We start from the raw sequence: 23191 nt of genomic DNA, 5'->3' as shown, positions 1-23191 counted from the left end.
GTAATGCAGTCAGTTATTTGAATCAAGGTAGTCACAAAGTTTTATATTTAAAAAATTATATTAAAAAAATAGTACCACTTGTTAGGTAAATGTTGCTATCATCTTTCCATAAAATCTTAAATTGTAACATGTAATAATCTCCCAAGTGTGATACCACTACTATATCATTATGCAGGCTTTAAAAACTCATGCTTGTTATTATTACTTGTTATTCTTTAAAAGTCAATGAAAGCCAACTGACCCTAATACACCAAACCTATATAGGACATTATAAAATTTGGACACGCAGTCTTTAATAGCTCGATGCTATTATTATAAAACCTCTACACAGAATAAAGAATAAAGGGAACTATTCTAACCAAAGAAAACTTTTGAACACGCAAACAAAACAGTTTCATTCCATGACTATGAAATGGAACTCTACCTACCCAGAATGGATGTAATGTAACGCATTTGGATTTGGATCCTCAAAAAATAAAAATCCAATGTCACCATCCCAAAGAATAAGATTATTGAGTAGGAGAAATTAATTAAAATCAGAGAAGGAAGAACACATACTTGGACCATGATGAGGCTGTTTTTGATAATTTGGAGCATAAGGAGGTAACAATGCCCATTCTGATGATGGTTTAGGTGTTGGTGCTAGTAATGGTGACTTTTCTAGGCTTTTGCCACAAACCCCATCAATATAAGATTGCTGATTAGGACAGAGACACATGAATGCACTCATTGATGCATTGTGTCCACATCTACCCCCAGATTTTATGCAACCATCGCATTTGACTCCATCAATACCCATCCACTCAATCTCAAATCCTTCATCTAAAACATTTTCTACATTCAAAAGATCCTTGGCAGCCGCTTTAAGAACAGGGACATTGATGCTGTTGTTGCACCCCAGAAGATTGAAATTAGCCACATCAGTACTTAACACCAAGAATGCATCACTAACACCATCCCCTCTCGGACACTCAAAAACTTTCGAAGAATCAAAATTCACAGAAGATGTGTACGGAATAGGCCCACAGTCATATAACAAAGTGTAGTTATCATCGTTGGAAGTGTAGTTGAAGAAAGCAAAATCCAAGTTGACATTGACATACTGCTTAGGACAAGGGACAACATCCCATAAATCCAACCTTGCAATCTTCAAAATTTGAGATGTTGGGTTCATATCAATGACATGGAACATCTGTGACATTATGTCAATAATCACGTCGTCTTGTTGGCAATCAAGCTTGAACTTAGGATGCCCACAATATTCTGGTTGGTTGTTACTCCAAAAAGGGTAACTAATGTTACTGAAATTTCCACAGCTGAAAGGTTCACATGCAGTATACCCTACAGCATCACTAGGCAAATATGTAGGGAAGAAGAGAGAGAGGAAGAAAAGGGTCTTGATGAGGAAAGAAGGAGGTGAAAGAAGAGGTGGAAGCATGTGTGGCAGTAATGATAGAAATCTGAGAGAGGCCTAATTTTGCAGATGAGGCAAATGATCAAGTACAGTACAACAATATAGTATATATCTAAGTCAAACTAAATGACGTTTAACTTGCTTGTTGGCTTCATAAAAAGGGTGTTGACGGTTTGGAAGTGAACATTAAATGTAGTAGTACAGTTTAATTCTATCAACAACAACGAAAGGCATCTGGTTGAGGTCGACTACATAGATCAAAAATTAATTTTTCTAATGTTTTATTTAACATAAAATTCTTGTTAATAATTTTCTCTAAAATTCATCACAGTGTATTAAAAATAGTGTAGTATCAGTCTTAAATTCTGTTTTTACAAGCATGTGCTGAGGGTAAAATTTTAATCACTGGCTGCAGATGTCTTTGTCACATTAGTGATGAGGCTTAGTTTTCCGACTTTTATTTAATACATAAACACAAACTTCATCAAAGTGAATGATAAAAGAAATAAGAGAAAAATGGACAAGATATATATAATATATAAAATTGAGCTAAAAGGAAAAGCTGCTCACCAAGAAAGTTTGGATCATTGACCATTACAAAAACATTATGTGCTTTGCTGGAAAATTGTTGTCCAAAACAAATTGCACAAGAAACAAACTGATAATATATTAATTAATTGAGAAAACAAACTCTCTACCTACCGTTTTTTATTATTTTTCTATTTGTCCCTTTTCTTAAAGGAAAAAATGGTTTTTACTTCTACGTTTGAAATAAAGGAATGAGTCTCCCCCTACTTTTCCCCTTGTAATTATTCTAAATGTGCAGTTAATTCATGTTTTTATATGTTCTCAATTAAGATATTTTTATATTAGAATAACCCCAAAAAATAATGATGCACAGTTGGGATAAGGGTATATAAAAATAGCATTCTTTGTATCTGCACCATTTTTTATTACTATGTCAGCGATAGAAACAAAATATGTTGACTATATTATTCAGTTGTTCTCATTCTTATTCAGCTATTCTCTGACAAGTAAAACCACCCCAAAAAAAATTGAATTTCCTTATGCTTCTAATTGGGCTCGTAAGTCCATTGCAACTACGGGCTTGCAGATGATCAACCCAGTAGTCATTTGGGTCAGGTCCTAAGCCCAAGTCCAAGTAAGTACCTCTGATTCCGGACCCACATGCCCACCAGGTCCACGATACATAGATTAAAAAAAAATTGAAAATCAAAGTTAAATATTAATGATAAAATATACGATTTAAAAAACAATTTATTACTCAATTTATCAATCGAATTAATGAATAACTGCTTATTTACTAATAATTTTTTAATATTATTCCTCAGCTATGCAACTAATTATTTATAAAAGCTTTCATAATTGTGTTCTGATCAAGTTCATTCCGCAAGGAAATGCCTTGAGTTTTCAGTCATAACTTGCAATCCAAATTGAACCCAAAAGGTGAGTTTAAACTATAATGGTTTCTCCCATAGACGAATTCTCTGTTCGAATAACAAATATTATAATTTTAATAACACGTGAACATATTTTGTATAATAAGTCCAGCCTGTTACTTGGTGGATTCATAAATGATGTGACGAATTTTATATTCTTACACAATCTGTGTTCAACTAGAATTACAACAAGGTCAAATGAAAAAACCAATTAAGATACAAAATCATGAAATGTCTTAAAAAAAATATGGAAGAAGTAAACTTGGACACTCTAAGTGCACTAATTAATGCCAATGGAACGAAAAATCAATCAAATAAAGCAACCGAACCGAGCCACAACATCTAATCAAGCTAGAATTAATATACCTGTTTCAAGTATCATTAACTTTTGAATCATAATTAATAACCAAGTTCTAGTGAATAAAAATCAATTGATGTATGGATGTGTGTATCCATACTATTACTTGTGATTAGGTGAATGTGATCGAGCAAGCAAAGATTGCATTAAAGAAATATAAACAATATTTTTTCAGCAAGCTAAAACAAGTGTACCTTTTTTGCAACTTCTGGCAACCACACTACCATCTTTGCATATGCATCTCAATTGCTTAGAGTTTTGATCATATCCACAATTTCCACCAGAGATCTCGCACTCAGCACAATCCTCAGCTCTCATCCAATCTAACACAAACCCTTTCTTCATAGCAGCACCAAACCCAGTGATCAAACCAACACTTCCAATCTCATTTTGTTGCACTGTCACCACAACATGATCCTTACATTGCATAAGCCATTCATGGCCATCACTAGCAGGTTCCTCACCAGCCACAAACACATAAGACTGATTCTTATCATAACTATTTCTAAAGCACCCTATTGGATCAACAGATGAAGGGTTTAAACTGCAATTGAAATAGAAACTAAGATTCACATCCAATGAGCTAAAAGACAAAGGAAGGTTGTGTAAGGAAACATTGTGTTGTGCCCTTGGACATGGTTCGTTCAAAACATCTATGTCAACAAGGGTAATTGAATGATTGTCATAGTTTATTTCTCTCACATAGTACGTGTCACTTGGAAGAGTGATGATGGCCTTGTCTTCCAAGCATTCAAGACCAAAATCTGGATAACCACAAAATTCTTCAACCATGGTATTGGATCGTCTCCAAAAAGGGTAGTGAATGGAGATGTTGCCACAATTAGAAGGAGCACATATTGATGATGTAACAGAACTATCAGCATAAGATGTAATGAATATGATGACTAGTGCAGGCACGGAGTATAAGGGCTTTGACATGGCTAAGGGTACTCAATATGTAAAGCTAATAGCACTTTGGTTATTGATTTTGAGTGAGATGATGATAGTGTTATATATAGCTATAAATTATATATGAAACAGTCAAAGAAAATTTTCTTGGGTATACTTGATGAATTAGAAAAAAGATTAGGAGGGTCCATTTGTGAGTGGGAAAAGAATCCATATCATAACTCTTTTGGTACTTATAAAGTTATTTTACTTCGTTACGTGTTATTCTTATTTAGTAATTAAGCTTTATTGCTATTTTCTATGGGCATGACGATTTTGAAGACTCTTGAACTTGGTGCACCAATCTCAATTCAAGTGACGTCAAGTTCAAAATTGTAGAATTTCAGTGAACGATGACTGAATACGCGGTTCTATGAAGTCCAATGAGTTATTTTTAGCTTGATTTGTTAAAGTTATATTAGGGGTTAAATCATTTTATTTTAAATGAATTAATGAAGTTAAAATACTACATTAATCTTTTATAATCAAAATTATATTAATTTGTTTAACATAAAGTTATTTATTTTATGAAATAATTTTAAAAAATATTCCTTAACTTGGTGTTAAATCCTGTGGTTTCATAAGAATCTTTGGGGGTGATTATTAAAATGAGAGTTGAAGAATATAAAAATCAGAAACGCGTGGCAGCCACGTTCCCTTAAATATTAATATAAACCTCTTTGGTTGCATCTGTTCAGTGCTTTTAGTGAAGTGGAATTACATTAATTAATTAAAACACGCATATTATTATAAGATCAAATTTTGCAATTTGTAATTATGAATTCTATCATATTCTGTGGGCCAACATAGTAAACCGCTGATTAGTGTTTTAAAGGAGTAAACCTGCAAGTTACTTAAACGAATCTTTAAAATTTTAAATGTTATGAGATTAATTATTGTACATTAATTTATATTCTATTATTTAAAATGTTAAAATTAAATAATGGAGTTATAATTTGTTAGGTGAAATTTATTTTAAATATAAAATAGTAATATTTTCATCTTATTTTCTTTCTCTAGCTTCAAGTATTTTTGTTTTTATTTACGTCACTAAAATACTAATTTCTCACTTTTATGTGTTTCTTCTGTTTTCTTCATCTTTATTTCTTTCTTTCTATTTCTTGTATCGTTCTACAACTTTTTATTTTAGTTTTAATTTTTAAATTAATTTGTCTTTTTTAAAACCTTGAGTGCAAAAGCGGCAAGAACTAGTCATTTTAAATTAATTTAAAAATTTTATTTTGAAAATCTTAAATATTATTATTGGTCTGGTTGAAAGAAAAGAAGAAAATAAAAATATAAATGAGAAGTTAGCATTTTACCAGTGTAATTAAATGGAAGAAACAAAAAAAGATAAAACAAAAGAAAAAAGAAATGCATGAGATTAAGAAGTTAATATTTTGTTATGGGAAGTACAACATTAAATATTAGTGATAGGTTAAAAAAAATTGTTAGAGTTGAACGTTACTGTTATTGTGATAAAAAAAAAGGGAAGAAAACAAATAAAAAATAAATGAGGAAGGGGTTAAAAATTTCAAAATAAAAATATTTATTAACTATAAGAATTAAATTGTTTTAAAATTTTAATTTTAAATATTAATTTAAGTGATGTTGCATATTTTAAAGATTACAGTAAAGGATTATTCGTTTTTTAAGTTATTTGAAAATTTTTATAAAAATTTATTTATAACTTTTATAAACTGTTGTAAATTATTTTTAGTTTATTTGAATAATATTTGTATATAACTTATTAATTAAAAAATCTTATTAAATAAATATTTAAATAAGTTGTGTATTTAAATATTTTTGTTGTGTTTTTTTTTTTGTCAACCGAAACAGGCCCACTACAATAAACGCAATGTCCAAGAGATAGCAAAAGGAAAATGACATGCTTGTCTGTAGTTTATTATCTTTTCTTTTACGGTGGGCTTTTTCTATGACATTTGGAAAAGAGTGCTTCATTCGTTGTTCTTCCAAAGTAAAAGAGTAAGATTCAAGAGGAGGAGGATTATATTTTTTTTACCATAAAAAAAGGAGGAGGATAATTTTCAGCACCCATTTTTTTTAATTTTTGACACCATTCTCTCTCTCTCTTTTTTTTTTTAATATCCTTCATTAACATTTAAAAAAATAATAATCTTCTTTCTTTTTGTTATCTTTTATTTCTTTATTTTTTTTCTCTAGGAATTGGTTTTCTTCTTCTATTGTTGAAGGAGGATAAAAATCACTTAAGCTAATGATTTTAAGACTACAATCATAATGCAAAATATTACTGTTGTTACACAAAACATAATTTGAGTATCTTGTGCACTTTTTCTATGTTTGATTATTTGTTAGAACTACATCACATACATTATAAGGAATAAAAAGTGAAAAGGAATAAATCTTTTACAGTGACTGAAACATTGGTTAAATTTTATTTCCAACTAAATATCAAACTCACTTTTTCTCTTTCTCTTTATCACTCTCTCTTGACTCAACTGTTTCTCTAAATTTTTTGACTATACAACTATTTCAGACTTGTGTTCTGCAGTTTCCTTCTTCCTTCCTTCCTCACGCTGCTGCTTCTTTGTTTTTTATGCTTACACGTTCATTCATCTTGATCCTCAAAATTTTCAACTTCATAGGACAACACTTTTTCAAGGAAGATTCTAGTGAACTTCGTAAGACTTTCCACTACAATTGAATTGGATCACTAAGGTTGTTTTGCATTTTGCTTTGGTACTATCACTAAGAACTTCATCTTAATATACGTCAAACTATTTTGCTATCTTTTGCTTCATAGACAGAGCTTGCTTTGAAGGGCGTGATAATTCATTCCACAATTCTTGGGATTGTTTTGTTCTACACTTGGTAAGAAACCTCATCTTAGTGCTATGTACTTCATAATTGTGATCATATATTTTACATCAATTTTTTTCTAATGTTTGTCCAAGATTATACAATAAAACCACATGATATTACCAAATTAATTAAATGCTATCATTTTAATAGAGAAATATTATTTACTATTTTTTATTGTATGTTTTTGTGTACATTTTACAAAAACAGATTTTGTGTAAATGACAATATTAATCTCATTCAACCAAAAATAATGAGTCCGCACAAAGATATACATAAAAAAACTACTTAAATAAATATAAGTAGATTATTTTCTTCTTATGGTTTGTGTAAAATTTATTTTGGTCTCATTAACTTTTGTTTTAGTTATGAGAGTTTCCTTCATAAATATTTGGTGTCTGGACCTCCACGTACATGGTCCTTGAAGCAATGGCTTATACATGTTTTCATTCTATATAATTATAGTATTGTTTTGCTTTTATCCTCTGTTAATTTATGTTTGGTCATGATTCCTCAATTTGACGTATGAGTATATCACATGCCATATCATGACTTAACAAAAATATGATGATGACAAAGACTAAAATTTAGTAATTTTAAACATCAAGGACTATTATCAAAACAGAAATTAATAAGGGATAAAAAAAATATTTAAAATTACTTAAAACATATTCTATGTATAAATCATACTTTTTCATCTAATTCGAACTAAGTTTTCTCTTATCTGCTTTGAACACCAATCATATTTCATAGAATTGAATATACTTTGAAATTTGCAATTCTGATATGCCTTTTCCTCACTTAGCATACCAAAGGACCTGCAACTTTCAATAATGACATTATGAAATTCAAGTGTGATCACTTTGAGTGCTGCTTCACTGGAAGTTCTTTTGAGACATTTCCAAAGCACAGTAAGTTGAAGTGGCAAATCTTCCCCTATAAGAAACTTGCAAAAGCCACAAACAATTTTCATCAATCTCATTGTCTTGGAAAGAGAAGTTTTGCCACAGAATATTATGGTAAGAAATGAGCCTGTTTGGAAAAGTTTATGAGTAGCTTATCTCAAAAGTTGTTTTCAACTTATTTTAATAAGTTTTTTTGATATATTTTATCAAAATAAGTTATTTTCAATAAATTTCATCTTTAAATTTATGGCATAAATCCTCGTTTAAAAAGAACTTTTTTAAATAAGTTGTATATCCAAACGCACCCTAAACCAAAGTTTTTTTTATACATACAATATAAATAGAAATATTCTTACTGATTACTTACCTTCAAGGCAAACTTGAGGATGGGTGTGAGATTACAGTCCAAAGCTTTGACGAAGACAAGTGCCACCTATTGCAACGGTTCATCAATGAAACTATTATCCTACGTTACTTGCCTCACAAAAATATTGTGTCAATTTTTGGATGTGCTTCTCATTACAAAGAATCCATACTAGTATATGAATACCTATCCAATGGCAATCTTGCTACTCATCTTCAAAGTGAAATGCCTTGGATTACACGATTGAATATCGCCATTGATACTGCAAATGCATTGGACTATCTTCACTATTATGGCATCATCCACCGCAATTTAAAGTCCAGCAATATTCTCCTAGATGTGAACTTTTGTGCTAAAATTTCTAACCTTCACTTATCTCAGAAACTCCCAGATGGAGTTCCTGTCGATGCCATCCATGTTACAAGTGATAGAATTGGATCTTTTGGTTATGTAGATCCAGAACAAGTGACAAAAGGTTGGCTTAGTGTCAAAAATGATGTTTATAGCTTTGGAGTGTTGTTGTGTGAGCTTCTATCATCAAAGCTGGCAACATATTTTGCTTGGAGTGAAGAGAATAATCTTGCTACTATCTTAAGAAGAGAAATTGAAAGCCAAGCTTTGGTGGAGCTATTGGATACAAGACTTGGCTTCCAAACAGACCCGAAGATCAAGCAGATGATGATTGCTACGGCTGAGCTTGCATATTGGTGCTTACAATGTCCACAAGAATTAAGGCCAAACATGGAACAAGTGCTACAGATTCTCAATGGCATAAAACAAGGGAGATATGAAATAAACTCAATTAAAGGTATGAGATTGAATCTACGTTTTCAAAACATTACTCTCTACGTTCTATGCATGTTGGTATGAGATTGAATCTAAATGTCTTATTATATACCTTACACCTTAGCTTTCAAAACATTCCACCATGCTGAACTTGAAGAAGCTACTAACCATTTTGACACTTGCCTTGGAAAGGGAGGGTATGGCATTGTCTACTATGGTAAGATGCTAATTAGACCACATATTTTAAGTATCCCCTGTGAGAAAAATGTGTATGAATTTGTTCTAATGGCATGCAACTGTGTTAGGAAAACTTAAAGATGGGCGAGAGGTTGCAATAAAATGCTTCCATCAGGAGACAGACAAAACTATTAAGCAATTCATGAAAGAAATCGAGATCTTAAGTCTTTTGCACCATCAAAATTTGGTTTTACTTTATGGCTGCAGTTCTCGCCATAGCAACAAACATATGCTAGTGTATGAGTACATCTCCAATGGCACTCTTTCTAAGTATCTTCATGAATCTCCCAGTCCTAAGCTACCATGGCATACTAGATTGAATATTGCCATTGAAACTGCAACTGCTTTGGTATATCTTCATGAATCAGGTATCATCCACCGTGACATAAAAGGAAGCAATATTCTTTTGGATGAAAATTTTACTGCTAAGGTTGCAGATTTTGGACTTTCAAGGTCTCTTCCAGATTATGTTACTCATGTTTCAACTATTCCAGTAGGAACTATTGCTTACATAGATCCTGATTACTATTATTCTGGGAGGGTCAGTGACAAAAGTGATGTCTATAGCTTTGGAGTAGTCTTGTTTCAAATCATATCATCTAGACCCCCAAGTTTAATGGAAGGCACAGATTATGTTACTCTTGCACAATTTTCCATGAGAAAAATCTTAAACAAGGAATTAAATGAGCTAGTGGATCCAAGTCTTTGTTTTGATTCTGATAAAAGCATTATGGATATGGTAACAGCAGTGGCAGAGTTAGCATTTCAGTGTGTGCAGTGTCCCAAGGATCTTAGACCATCCATGAAACAGGTGCTAGAGACCCTGGAAGGCATAAGGAAAGGGTGTTGGGGATTCAACCAGATAACCTAGCCTTAATTCAATGCTACCACCAAGCCATATTAGAAAGAAGGTATCACATAATTCATTTGGTGATTTTTTTATTGCATTATCAAATCTGAGGGTGAAATATAAAATTTCTTGCTGTACAAATAACCTTTCTTTATCTTATACAACTTGTATTTTAAATTTTGTTTTGTTTAAATGAATTACAAATGCATTTTATTTTTTATATGAAACTTTAGATCTATTCATGGTTGAAATTAATATTGATCTGCTTAAAGATAGGTGGTAGTATGATTTTAAATTTTGGTTAATTGCTGGGTTTGTATGATTATGATTATTACTAGTGTTATCTTTATCTTTGTCTGGGAAATAAAGAAAAATAAATAACATTAGTAAAAGTTACAAAAGAAAGCAGAGGGATGGCAACCAGCTTCCCAATGCACGTCATCTCAATCTTCCGCTAGGGAGCCTTTGACATTGTTTATTATGGTAAGGTTTAAGAAAACCCCTTTTAAATTAAGTATGTATGTTGTCTTAACAAAATTAATACGCATTGATTTTATAGAAGTACAGTGCAAATCAAGTTGGTTCTAAGGAAATTGGACATCAATATATAGATATTCATTATTTAAATCGAACATTAGTTTTTATTTAAAATTTATGTCTAGAAATAAAATAATACTTGATTTATTTCCCGTGTACATATATCCCTTGTAAATTAACAAATTGTAATCCTCCTTGAATTGATATTCACTAAGAAATATTTCGAGGTGTGTAAAATATATACATGCTTTTCTTTTCTTCCAAATGATATAAATGTATTTAGTTTTTTTTTTACTGGCATAAGAAAACTTCAAGATAGACGTGAGGTTGAAGTCAAATGTTTCCATGAAAATGACACAATAATTCATCATTTCAAAAAAGAAATTGAGGTATTGAATCTCTTAAGCCATCTACATCTTATCTCAATGCGTGGTTACAGTTCTAATCTCAAAGAAGAACTCTTGGTATATCAATACATCTTCAATGACACTCTAGCCATTCATCTTGGTCAACTATATTGAATATTGCCATTGAAATTGCAAGTGCATTAGCATATCTTCATGATTCAGGTATTATCCACCGTGATGGAAAGCCTAGTAATATTCCATTAGATAATAACTTTAGTTCTAGAATTTCAGATTTTGGGTTCTCACGGTTTCTTCCATCTTATCCTACCCATGCTTCAACTTTTCCACCAGGGACTTATGTTTATATGGATCAAGAATACATTGCATCAAACATGGTTAGTGACAAAAGTGATGTTTATAGTTTTGGTGTGGTTTTGTTTGAGCTTCTATCATCCAAACACCAGCTTTTTTAGAGGGCTCACAGTATGTTACCCTTGCTACCTTCGCAATGAACAAAATCTTGAACAAAGCATTGGAAGAGCTGGTGGGTCAGAAAATGTGTTTTGATTCAAACAATAAAATAATGAAAACAATAACTGCAGTGGCTGAGTTAGCTATTTCGATGTTTGCAGTGTCCAAAGAATCTTAGGCCATCTATGAAACAAGTGTTAAAGACCTTGGAAGGCATAAAGCATGAAACAAGGGGATTTAATCAGATAACACGAGTTAATGTTTCACATTTTGGAGGGTATCAATCAAAATCTTGAATTCTTATTTTTAATCTCTAATTAAAGTTTTAAGTGAGCAAAAAGTATTCTGTATTAACATCTAGACTATTTACCATTTTGTGAAGTTTAGACCATATAATGTGTAACAACAGTTTCTTTTTCTTTCTTGTGGACGAAAAACTCAGTTGAAAAGTTGCAGATTTTGGGCACTTGCAAACATACCGTCTACAATCATACATGTAGATGTTCGGTTAATGAAGCATAACCAAAGTTCCAACTGTAATTTAACATTAAAAAAACAAAAGGAAAACATTATTATGAGTTTAATTTTGATTCATTGTTATTGTAAAGATTTTTATTTTATCAACTAATTAAAATACATCGTGGATATAATATTTATATTAATTATTATAAATTTAACATTTTTGATAATATAATAATCCATAAATAGGTGATTGTATAAAAAAAATCTTTACACTGATAATCCATTTAAATTAAATTCTGCTTATATAGCATCTTTGATATTTTATTTTTTTGATCAAATATTTTTTTATTAACGGCAGGGAAACCTTCACCTCGTTTAGGACCTGTTGTGATGGGCTGCAAGATTAAAGTTAAAAAAAACTTACTGGGCCTTGAACATAGTTGGATCTCCTCAAGTGACTTAAAATAATTTTGACAAATAAAAAGTGATTTAAAATAACTTAATCCCCATCCCAAAAATAAAAACTTAAAATTGATAAGAATTTCAGACCCAAAAAATAAAAAAAGAAATGATAAGAACTAAACTTTTTAAATAGTCAATAAAAATTTATAATCACTATATATTTTTGTACGAAAATTGAATATATGCGTTATACTGATTAGATTCCTGAAAATATATTATTTAAATTTATATTTCAAACAGAATTCTCATTCTCACAATTCTCATGCCCAGATAGCTTATGCTACGTGAAAGATGTAGGAGACATATTGTTGGGAGATAACACTTAGTTAAATTAATAATCATGAAGAGTTATGTAAATGGTTTAATAGTAACAGTTACTAAGTAGCATTTGTTTTTAATGTTAATGTGTATATTAATTAATTAATTATTGGGAAGATTGTGATCATTGAGTGAGTTCCCATGAGGTGGAATATTTCTTCAGAATGGCATAAGAATATGCTGTGTGTGGAACCCATAAATATGGTCATAAATGCTGTGATGGTAGCTTTAGCAAGACAATGACAAAGTAAAGTCTAACAACCCCAAACCATTAAGGGTCCCATCCATTTGATAATAACTTCACCCCTTTCATAATTGTCCTTTCTTCAATTTTTGTGAGAAACCTACATTGACACAAGCTTGGGCCCACCCTTTAAATTCTTCACTGCCACACATTATCTTCCCTCTCCAATCTCCGTTGAGACATTGCATGCATATTTTTCCGTCTTATCTATGGCTTATATAATTGATGTTTAACCTCAAATATATAATAATAATTGTTACTATCAAGATAACACGAGTATGTAAGTATATGCTTTAATGTGGTAACGTTTCTTTAAGTGCGGCTGACGTGGGAGGATAACTGCAAAAGATATTCTGATGCTGAAGTTAAGATTCAATTCTGAACAATAAATGATATTTAATAATGAAAAGTCAACCATTTACCTGCATTTCTTATTTTCCTTTTACAGGTATTGCAATGGGCTAATGAGCCTACTGAGTCAGCTTTGACTTTTGGCCCTTTTCTTGATTTAAATAATATTTTAATTATTATCCTTAATTAGGTTAATTACCTTTTAATTCTGACAAAGGGTATCCGACCTATTATACTGAATAGGTACTCAGTTTCTTTTTCCTACCAATAGGATCGTGTTGACCTTTATCCAGTAAAATCATAATTCATAGCTCATGTATCATTGTATAATTAATAAATAATATTATTGTTTTACTAAAACTTACATTGTGATATATTAAAAATTAATTTTTATTTTTAACTTATATTTGTAATATACTAAATTTTTTGAAATTCACTCTTTCTAAGAGGTCTTTATTTTATTTATTTTTGTTACTATACCATTGTTTTAAACTAATTGCATTCAGTTTAACTATAACACTCCAAAGAATGGTCTCACCAAATGTATTTATTTAAAGTAAAATCAATACCCAGTTCTTTAAATTTGACTACACAATTTGCTTATCTTTGTGTTTGATACATTTAAACACATTTATTATAAAAATAAATAAATAAATAAAAGAGAAAGCAGAGATTGCACAATGAGTTAGTAACAAGTGGCATTATGCAGTAATTGGCACGTTGCTTCAAAAAAAAGCAGAAGTGAACAACTCAGTGGCAGGCATGAAGAGATGGCATAGTTAGTAGTTAGCGGCTCTACTTAATTTGCATGCTGCACGTGTCCCACCTACTCAAACTTTGCACGTGTCAACTGCTTTGCCGTTTCCTAACCATACCAAAACCCATGCTAATATTTTTTAGGACCGTCCCTCCATTAAATTAAATATTCTCAGAATCTTTATTATTTTTTAGAAAAAATTAGTATTTGCATCTTCTATCTTTAAATTAAATTATAATTTCGTCATTCAATTCTTATAAGTGAATACATGAAAATAAAATATGAAAGATATACAAATAATAAATTATAAAATATATTTTTATAAAAAAATAATTTAAATCTATCATGTTATAAAATTTAAACTAAATATTTGTATTAGATTTAATTTATAATTTTTTTCTATTAAGACTAAATTACAAAAAAAGTAATCTTATATAAAAATTAAATATATAATTTATCTTAAAAAACTTTTAAAAGATGTTAAAAATAATATTTTTATTCTTTAATTTTATAATTTGTATAACAAATTAGCAATTCAACGCATCAGTCCAGTCATTTCTTAAAAAAAGTAAAATTACTATATTTATGTTATATCACATAAACAAAAAAAAACTTAAAAAAATATTTTTTTATGTCTTATTTTATTATATATAAATGTTCTTTTAGATATTTAAAAAATTTATATTATTAATCTTTTGTGTATTTTGGTATTTTTACTTATCTATTTATTTATTTTTATTAAACTCCTTTATTTATGTTAATAAATGTATGATAATTCATACAAATAATAGTAAAAACTAAAAAAATAATAATAAATTTTCTTTTATACCTCTTTAAGCCATAATGACTAATCAACCAACTTTGGAGGTAAATGACATTTTCTACTCAAAAAATATAATAGAATTTTTTTCACTTAATTTTTGTACATAAAAAATGAGACTCAATATTTTTAACTGCAATTTTAACATTTCATATTATTTATTAATTATAAGTAATATAGTATATATATAGAATATATAAATTTTATTCAATAGAAATTGTTTTATTTCACTCATATAATTATCTGATAAAAATTTTTAAATCTGAATTTTAAAAAAGAATAATGATGAAAATATATATTTAATGAAAAAAATCTTTTTATATCAGTATAAATTTAAATAAAAGACATATAAATATTATATATTAAAAAAATATAATATTTATATGTGATAAAAATGTTATATAAAACTAAAACATATTTCTGTTTTATTTATTTATATTCAATTCAACGATGGATTAAAAGATAATTAAAAAAAATTATAATTTTTTTTATCAATATATATATTTAACTTAGTTAAATGTAAATATTTGGTTAATCATCTTAAATGTTTAAGCCGAGCTTGTGAATTTACGATTCAACTTTAATGGCATTTGAAAAATAAATTCCAATTGCAGTAACATTAGTGATTCAATTGCAATAATGAACTTGTTTCAGACATAGTATAAAAAAGTTCTTATAATATTTGAATTATATTGATTAAATTATTTTAAGAATTTACTTTTCTTTCTCCCTTCATTATATTTGGAAGAGTATAAATCATAATATTTTATTTATAAAAATAATTATTAATTAAAATTCCTTTTTTATTATCTCTTTCTTTAAAAGGAAAAGGCTTATGATTAATCTTTTCCTTATTCAAATTATTCACTATTCCATTTGTGATCAAAATATAAATTTCGTTAATTCCTTAATTGTCAATTTTAATTTCAAAATCATAAGATTAAATAAAAAAAGGTCATTATATTTAAACATTGATAATCAAATGCAAATATCGTTTATTTATCGCTGCATTAAATCCCCGTTGATCTGTTATTCATTGAGTTTGAAGATTAATCCTTTAAACATCCATAGGCAAAGCTAATAACATATTCTTTAACATAATCTTAATTATTAATTAAAATTTATTAAAAATAAAAAAATATAATAAAAAAATATTAATTTAAAAATAAAAAGACTGAAATACATAATTTTTATAATTTTAATAAATTTTAAATAATAATTAAATGTATTAAAAATATATATTACAGTGTTTCTCATAATTTAAAAATATGAGGGGATGACGAAATTATAATGGCAATAATAAAAATTAAAATAAATAATAAACTATAATGGCAATAATAAAAATTTCATACTAAAGAGATAAACAAATAAAAAAAATAAATAATTAAAAAAGCATGAGACAAACAATATGCTAATAGCTACATCATTCAAGAATAAGTATCTATGTTTGAACCAATTCAAAAAACTTATCCAAAGTATTTTTATTATTAAAAATTTCCCACGATAATCGTGTTACTAACCCCACCAAAGACAAGGCAAAATAGAAAAATGATATTCTCCCCGCAAGTGGCACCAAAATTTCTGGGCATTCATTTTCCTCTGTTTCTGTAAACGCACTGTGGCTGAAGAAGAAGCTTTTCTTTCTCTCTATTCATTACTTCACGCATATATTCCTTCAAATTCATTCACTTTCTCTCACCCAATCAATCTACGAACCCTTCTTCTCTTTCCTTTCACACATTCTCTTCTTCTCGGTGTTCTTTGATCCCCTTTTGCTTCACGCTAACTTTCTTAATCCTCTTCTGCGTTTCTTTTCTCTTTAGATTCTCATCATCGCCTCCCTGCGATCGTCTTCTAATTCGAAATTTTCTTTTGATTGCTGAGAAACCTCGAGAAAATCGTAGTGTTTCCGTGTCTCCTTGTTTAACCTCTGTTTTCTCAGAACAATTTTTCTTGTGTGTTTTGAGGCTCAAACGACTTGACCCAGTTCTGATTTTTCTTTGTTTTGTTTGTTATTCATTGGAAAAACGAAGAAAGAGAGGATTTTTTAAATTGGGTATTGTCACTTTTTTGTTTTTGCTTTTATATTTTCTCAGACTTGTAATATTTTCCTTCGTTTTCTCGTTAACTAAACGGGGGGAAGTTAATTTGTTGATTAGAAAATGCTGGGGACTTCCCTGCAATTTGGTGGTGTTCGTGGTGAAGATCGGTTTTACATTCCGGTGAAGGCAAGGAAGAACCAGAATCAGCGAAAACAAGTTCATAGAGATAAGATTGGTGAAACTGAGAGTGCCGATTCTGTTTCAAAGAGCCAGCTTGTTGCATCTGAGAATGGGAATTCAAATGAATCTTCTTCATTCTCTTTGAACAAACCTTCTTCTTGTCTTGAGCCTGCTAGTAACATTGATAGGTTCCTCGAGTCCACAACACCTTTAGTTCCAGCTCAGTATTTCTCTAAGGTTGATCTATCTTCTATTTCTGTAATTATGCAAATCAGTTATCTTTTGAGTGTTGATTTTTTGATTTGTTGGATTTAGAGGGCACAAAAACCTCCACTTCTGTTTTTGTTTTGTTTTTTAGTGTGTAACTGTTGGTGTAATGTTAAATCTTAAGGAAATAGCTTACTAGCTTAGGATATAAGATTGGTGAATTTCACTTACTTTTTGAATGCTACTTACTTACTTTGAACTTGTTCGTATTATGTTGTGACGTAGACAACAATGAGAGGTCTGAATTGGAAGACCTGTGATGTGGAGTATCAATCTTACTTTGCTCTTAATGATCTCTGGGAATCGTTTAAGGAGTGGAGTGCATATGGAGTAGGAGTCCCCTTGTTACTTGATCAAAGACAATCTGTTGTCCAATATTATGTTCCTTATTTGTCAGCTATTCAACTATATGGTCAATCAGCCAAGAAGTTTAATGCTAAGCCAAGGTATTGGCATTTCATATATAGAGCCATGCTTTAATATATGTGCTTAAGAATTTGTAAACTTGGTTATTGTCTTTGTGTAATTTATTTGTTTTGTATTATGGTTAAATTGATTATATGAAGTGCTGGTTTATATTGGTGGTGGTGTGAGGCTGGTTATGAGGTGAAATCATGAAAGATAAATGCATTTATGGTTTTTACTTTTCTTAAAATGTATGCTTGTCATAGATATAGACAGTGAAAGAATTGAAAATGGTTTATTATAGTGAGTTAGATGGGTTTAATTCTAATTTTTGTTTCCCATGGAAATTTGGTTATACTCGCATTGTAAGAGATCACAAACCTTTTCACGGTTACCAGTTAACCACTACATCTTTTTATATGTGCAGTTTCTTGGAATTTGTCTGTTTCATTTTCCGTTGTCTTTTCATCCTTGGAAAAAGACTTTTTCTGAGCTAGAAGTGTGAATTAAATGGCTGTTGGGTGTGAGGTTCTTACTGACAGGCAGCATTTGAGGGAATTGAGAATTCTCGTCTTATATTCGGCATGGTGAAAACAGAAGTTTAATAGAACGAGAAGTTCACACATAAACAATGTATCTAAGTGTTTGTTTTGTACAACATCTTGTCAATTTCTTCCTCTTTGTCCATCCATTTTCACCCTTAAACACTAAAATTAAAATCTAGTTTGTTCATTGAATTTGGTCATTTTATGCTAACAATTGATTTGACTTTTTGCTATATTGTGACAATTTTTTATCTCAATTAATGCAAATTTTTTAAATCTTGTATTCTTTCTTTATTTTCCTTCTTTCTATCTGCTTACTGATTCCTGTATTTTGCCATTGTGTTTCTGTATTTGTGAATTTACATTTATAATTTTCATACTATGTTAATCATCCATTGTGCCTGCTTCTATGCAATTATAAGTTTTGCTGAAGAATGTGCTATTGTGCTTTAGTTTGTAACAATATCTCATTTTCTTTTGTCATTAGGTTTAATGGTGAAGACAGTGATAGTGATTACTACAGAGATTCAAGTAGTGATGGAAGCAGTGATAGTGAATTTGGAAGAAGGACTGAGCTTTTTCTAGCCCAAAGAAATAGTCAAAATTGGACAGGCGATGCTTCTTTACATATGAGCAGGTTATCTGTACATGATAAACAAAATGCAATGCAAGAGGAATTTTCCAGCGATGATAGTGAAGCTGGGAATCCTCAAGATCTTCTTTTTGAATACTTTGATCAAGATCCTCCTTATAGCCGTGAACCATTATCTGACAAAGTCAGTACTGGTCTTAATTAATGCATCCCTTATTTGCAATTATGTTGCATCCATCTTATATTATTATATTTGAACAGATACTTGATCTCGCACGCCACTGTCCAAGCCTCAAGTCATTGAGAAGTTGTGATTTATTGCCAGCTAGTTGGATGTCTGTGGCATGGTATAATATCTTGATCTATCACTCTAGTGCTGTATTTTGTGTCAACTAACATTTTTTAGTGGCATCTTTCAGGTATCCTATATATCGAATACCCACTGGTCTAACATTAAAAGATTTAGATGCCTGTTTTCTTACATACCATTCTCTCCATACACCCTTGACAGGTAATCGCAGAGCTTCAACCCTATGTTTGACCTGCAGTGGCATTGTATTTCTTGCATATCAAGATTCAGCAATCAAATGTGCTCATTATTGTTAGATGTACTCATGCATTTTAATGTCAAGATCCATGACTCATTGGGCTCATTATTATTAGATGTAAAAACTCGTGCATTTTAAACTCATTTCCTCTTTTCACTTTTACTATGGTCCAGTTTGGATTATCTTTTCAATAATTACTTTTTAAAGACAAAAATAAAGAATTAAAATGAATCAAACTTCTATAAGTTAAAAGTGACTTATGTTTTTTTACTTTTTCTTTTTTCAATCAACTTCTTCAAAACATGAAATGCATAAGTTGATTTTAACTTGTGAAAAGGATTTTAATTGCTTTACTCCCTATTTTCTTATCCTACGAGTACTTATACATAAGATTACCCAAACTAGACCCATGTCTCAAGAACATAAAATTTGACAAAAGGAGCATTCCTTTTTTCTTTTTCATCATCAAATATGAAAATTGTAAAGTAATGTTTTACAGTTTACATGCAATGTTCATTATTTTATTTTATTTTTTACTTTTGATTACATTTTGCAGGAAATGGAGGTACCCAGGCTCCTATTTTGGTTTCTCCAAATGACATGGATGGTGTACCAAAGATTTCCTTACCAACTTTTGCAATGGCTTCCTATAAACTAAAGGGATCTGTTTGGATGCAAAATGCAGTTAGTGAGAGTCAACTTGCAAATTCCTTATTGCAGGCTGCAGATAATTGGTTAAGGTTGCTTCAGGTCAATCACCCTGATTATCAGTTCTTCATATCACATGGCACATACCACAGGTGAACCAAATCAGTTGACATGTCATTACATTCTCATGGCTAAATCTTAAAGCTATTAGCCTCAAATTTCTATGTTCACATTGCTCCATGCAAACTTGGTGTAGTCCATCCATCTATAGAGACTGATGGAGTTGGAACTACTAATATGGCGTAAGCAGCACATAAGGTGGTCTTATCTCAAGAGAAGAATGAAATAGAGATTGCTAAAGTGAATATAAAATGAGAAAAAAAAAGAAAAAAAAGAAACAGCTGCTTTGTATGGAGAAAAATTGTCACACAAGTGGAAGGACACAATTGAAAGGGAGAAAAAACTAATATACAGTATAACAGGTTCACAGGGAATGTATGTGAGATTAAGCTAGATCTTTCGAGACTTTTCTGCTAAATTATGCTTAGTTTTATAGACTTAAATATTTAATGCTGTTCATGTTGTGATTTAGAAAAGAACGGGTGAAATGTGTAGATTTTCCTGTATAATAATAAGGTACAATTGTGACACCTTATTAGAGTAATCGAAATTATAAATTAATACATTATCAATTAGTTTAACGACTTTCTAAACTTCTGCAAAATGACATATGATAAAAAAAATTCAATAAATATTTTTTTATTAAAAATTGTAATATATAATAATATCAACATATTGTATTATATTAAATTCTGCAAGTAAGATTTTATTATGTATTATTAAATTGTTAATTTAGTTATATTTTTGGCTCTAATATACCTTGTTCCACGGGCTCTTATCTGCATTCTTGAAAGCGGACTTCTTGGGTGAAATTTCATTCTTTCTAATCGAAACAATCGTTCGTTTCTTCCCAAGTATATATAGTGAGTCGTACGACGAAGAACATGTGTTTTCTCCTAATGTAAACCATAAACATATAATTTCATTTTATATGGGAAGAGAATAAAAATGATGGATATAAAACAATCAATTGTGCCTACAATGTGACGATAATATTGTTCTTCAGATGAATTTTTTGTCTACGTTATTCATTGTCAAGAATTTTGTCTTTCATTTTTCGCTACAATTTTATGGCAGAACTTGCCCCAAAGTTGTTTGGTAAGATGACATGGTACATTGGAACATTTTTGACAGAAAAGTTTGAAATTTTTTGGTGTAGGGTAATTTTAATTTCATTGTATTGGATGGATAATTTATTGTGTTATAAACCTGATCTCATTAAATAAAACACTTTGCATGTAATTCTTACTAAATGTAAAAGTTGCATTTTTAATATTTTTTTGATAAAATATGTTCTCAGTATGTTTTTAAAAATAATACAATCACATTTTGATATAAAAATGGCATTAAAATAAATCTACATTTGAGTATATTTGACCCAAAATCAAATACGTTATTAATAGTAAAAATATTCAACAGCAAAACATTCAAATATATAATACAAATAAATCCACATTTATGACTTCAAATATATATTTTCAAAGGTCTCAAATGTGCATCCAAATATAATTGATTGACTAAGTATTTTTGTTTTGAAAAAAATATCACTCGCTTGGTAGATATGAAATGGGTGGAAGGAAAATGAAGATAGGAAATAAGAGAGAGATGATGTGATAACTGATAAAAAGGAATGAAGAGATAAAAAAAAATTAAAAAATTGAATGTAAGAAAAAACGTACGTAAAAATAAATTATGAAATTAAGCTCACAAGTTACTCTACCTATGCTTTTATTTTATTTTATTTTTGTTGTATTAAAATTCATATTACTCTTAAACTTTTTTTTCAAAATAGGAAGTTCATGTCTCTAAAATGGGATGTGAAATTAGTGTAGAAAGATAAAGATAAAAAGAAAAATAGAGAGAGAAAAAAATTAAAAAAATAAATGATGTGATAAAAAATAAAAAATATTATTTTTTGGGATTGCAATGTTTCCTTCTACAAGTGTGTCAACTAGTGCAAATTGAAATTAAGTTAAGATACTCTCTTAATAGTTCCTATATATCCCAACAAATATTATTATATTTACGTAAACAATTATAAAAAATTGTAATTTCAACGATAATTTTCCAAAATTAATGAAATGTTAAAAGGCAAAAATCACAACAATCCAACAAAAGTGAGAGGAAATAAGAGTTTAAAATCTATAAAAGTGAGAGGGAAAAAAATGAATGTCAGAAAAAGACAAAACACAAAACGTTAGAATTTAAGACCCGGGCCCACTGCATCAGTGTCTGTCTGATTATCTGGCGAATGAAAACGTTGGACTAAAGCATAATTAAATTATTAATCATTAATTAAAAACATAGAATTGTAGTTAATTAAATAAACTGAAAACAAATGAAAAATGAAAAACTAGCCGTTAGACTCCCCCAAATTCAAATGAAACGGTCGCGTCGAGCACACACACCAATGCCTTTTCATTCATTTGAATCTTCGTCATCCCACACTCAGCGATTGCTCTACAGACCCTAATTTTCAGCTTCGACGGTCTGTTTTCTTCTTCTGGATCTGAGTTGAAGAATTTACTCAACTTGTGATCGAATCGACATTGATGTGAGTTTCTGCTTCCATTTCCTTTTATTTTCTGGATTTCGTTTTCGACTTTTTGATCTGTGATGAAGTTTCCATTTCAGGATTTGAACTATTAGTATGCTTTTTTTAATTTATTCGCTTTCCTATTTTATGGTTTTCCCAGTTTAATGCTTCAAATTGGCGTCGAAGTTGAATTAACACGAATAAAATTCTTTCCTTTTTATTGTGTATTAAAATGAAATTGTGTTCCTCTTTTTATTTTCTTTCCTTTTTCTGACCCTAGTCCTTCGCATTTTACCATTCTTCAGCGAATCTACATACATTATCGCATAAATTTATTTGAATTTCTTCAATATGTCAATTTTGTTTTATTTTCGAT

General features: G+C 29.8%; 3 protein-coding genes across 3 annotated transcripts; 2 read left to right on the top strand and 1 right to left on the bottom strand.

The window, feature by feature from the left end:
• Positions 1-3403: 3403 nt before the first annotated feature.
• On the bottom strand, positions 3404-4171 carry LOC113866771 (LEAF RUST 10 DISEASE-RESISTANCE LOCUS RECEPTOR-LIKE PROTEIN KINASE-like 1.2). The gene has a single exon (XM_027501570.1). The coding sequence runs from the start codon at positions 4169-4171 to the stop codon at positions 3404-3406; it is 768 nt and encodes a 255-aa protein (XP_027357371.1).
• A 4344-nt stretch (positions 4172-8515) lies between these two features.
• On the top strand, positions 8516-12481 carry LOC113866770 (LEAF RUST 10 DISEASE-RESISTANCE LOCUS RECEPTOR-LIKE PROTEIN KINASE-like 1.4). The gene is made up of 3 exons (XM_027501569.1): positions 8516-9098; positions 9201-9293; positions 9382-12481. Exons 1-3 carry the CDS (start codon positions 8516-8518, stop codon positions 10182-10184), a joined length of 1479 nt encoding a protein of 492 aa, XP_027357370.1. The 3' UTR covers positions 10185-12481.
• A 4022-nt stretch (positions 12482-16503) lies between these two features.
• LOC113867017 lies at positions 16504-20843 on the top strand. Its single transcript, XM_027501927.1, has 7 exons — positions 16504-16988; positions 17092-17391; positions 17647-17867; positions 18859-19147; positions 19225-19310; positions 19383-19474; positions 20068-20843. Exons 2-7 carry the CDS (start codon positions 17095-17097, stop codon positions 20313-20315), a joined length of 1233 nt encoding a protein of 410 aa, XP_027357728.1. The 5' UTR covers positions 16504-16988; positions 17092-17094; the 3' UTR covers positions 20316-20843.
• Positions 20844-23191: the final 2348 nt, after the last annotated feature.

This window comes from Abrus precatorius, unplaced genomic scaffold (assembly GCF_003935025.1).
Source record: "Abrus precatorius isolate BTA unplaced genomic scaffold, Abrus_2018 Scaffold5, whole genome shotgun sequence".
In the NCBI taxonomy this organism is placed as follows: domain Eukaryota; kingdom Viridiplantae; phylum Streptophyta; class Magnoliopsida; order Fabales; family Fabaceae; genus Abrus; species Abrus precatorius.
This window is presented reverse-complemented; position numbering and strand designations above follow the sequence as displayed.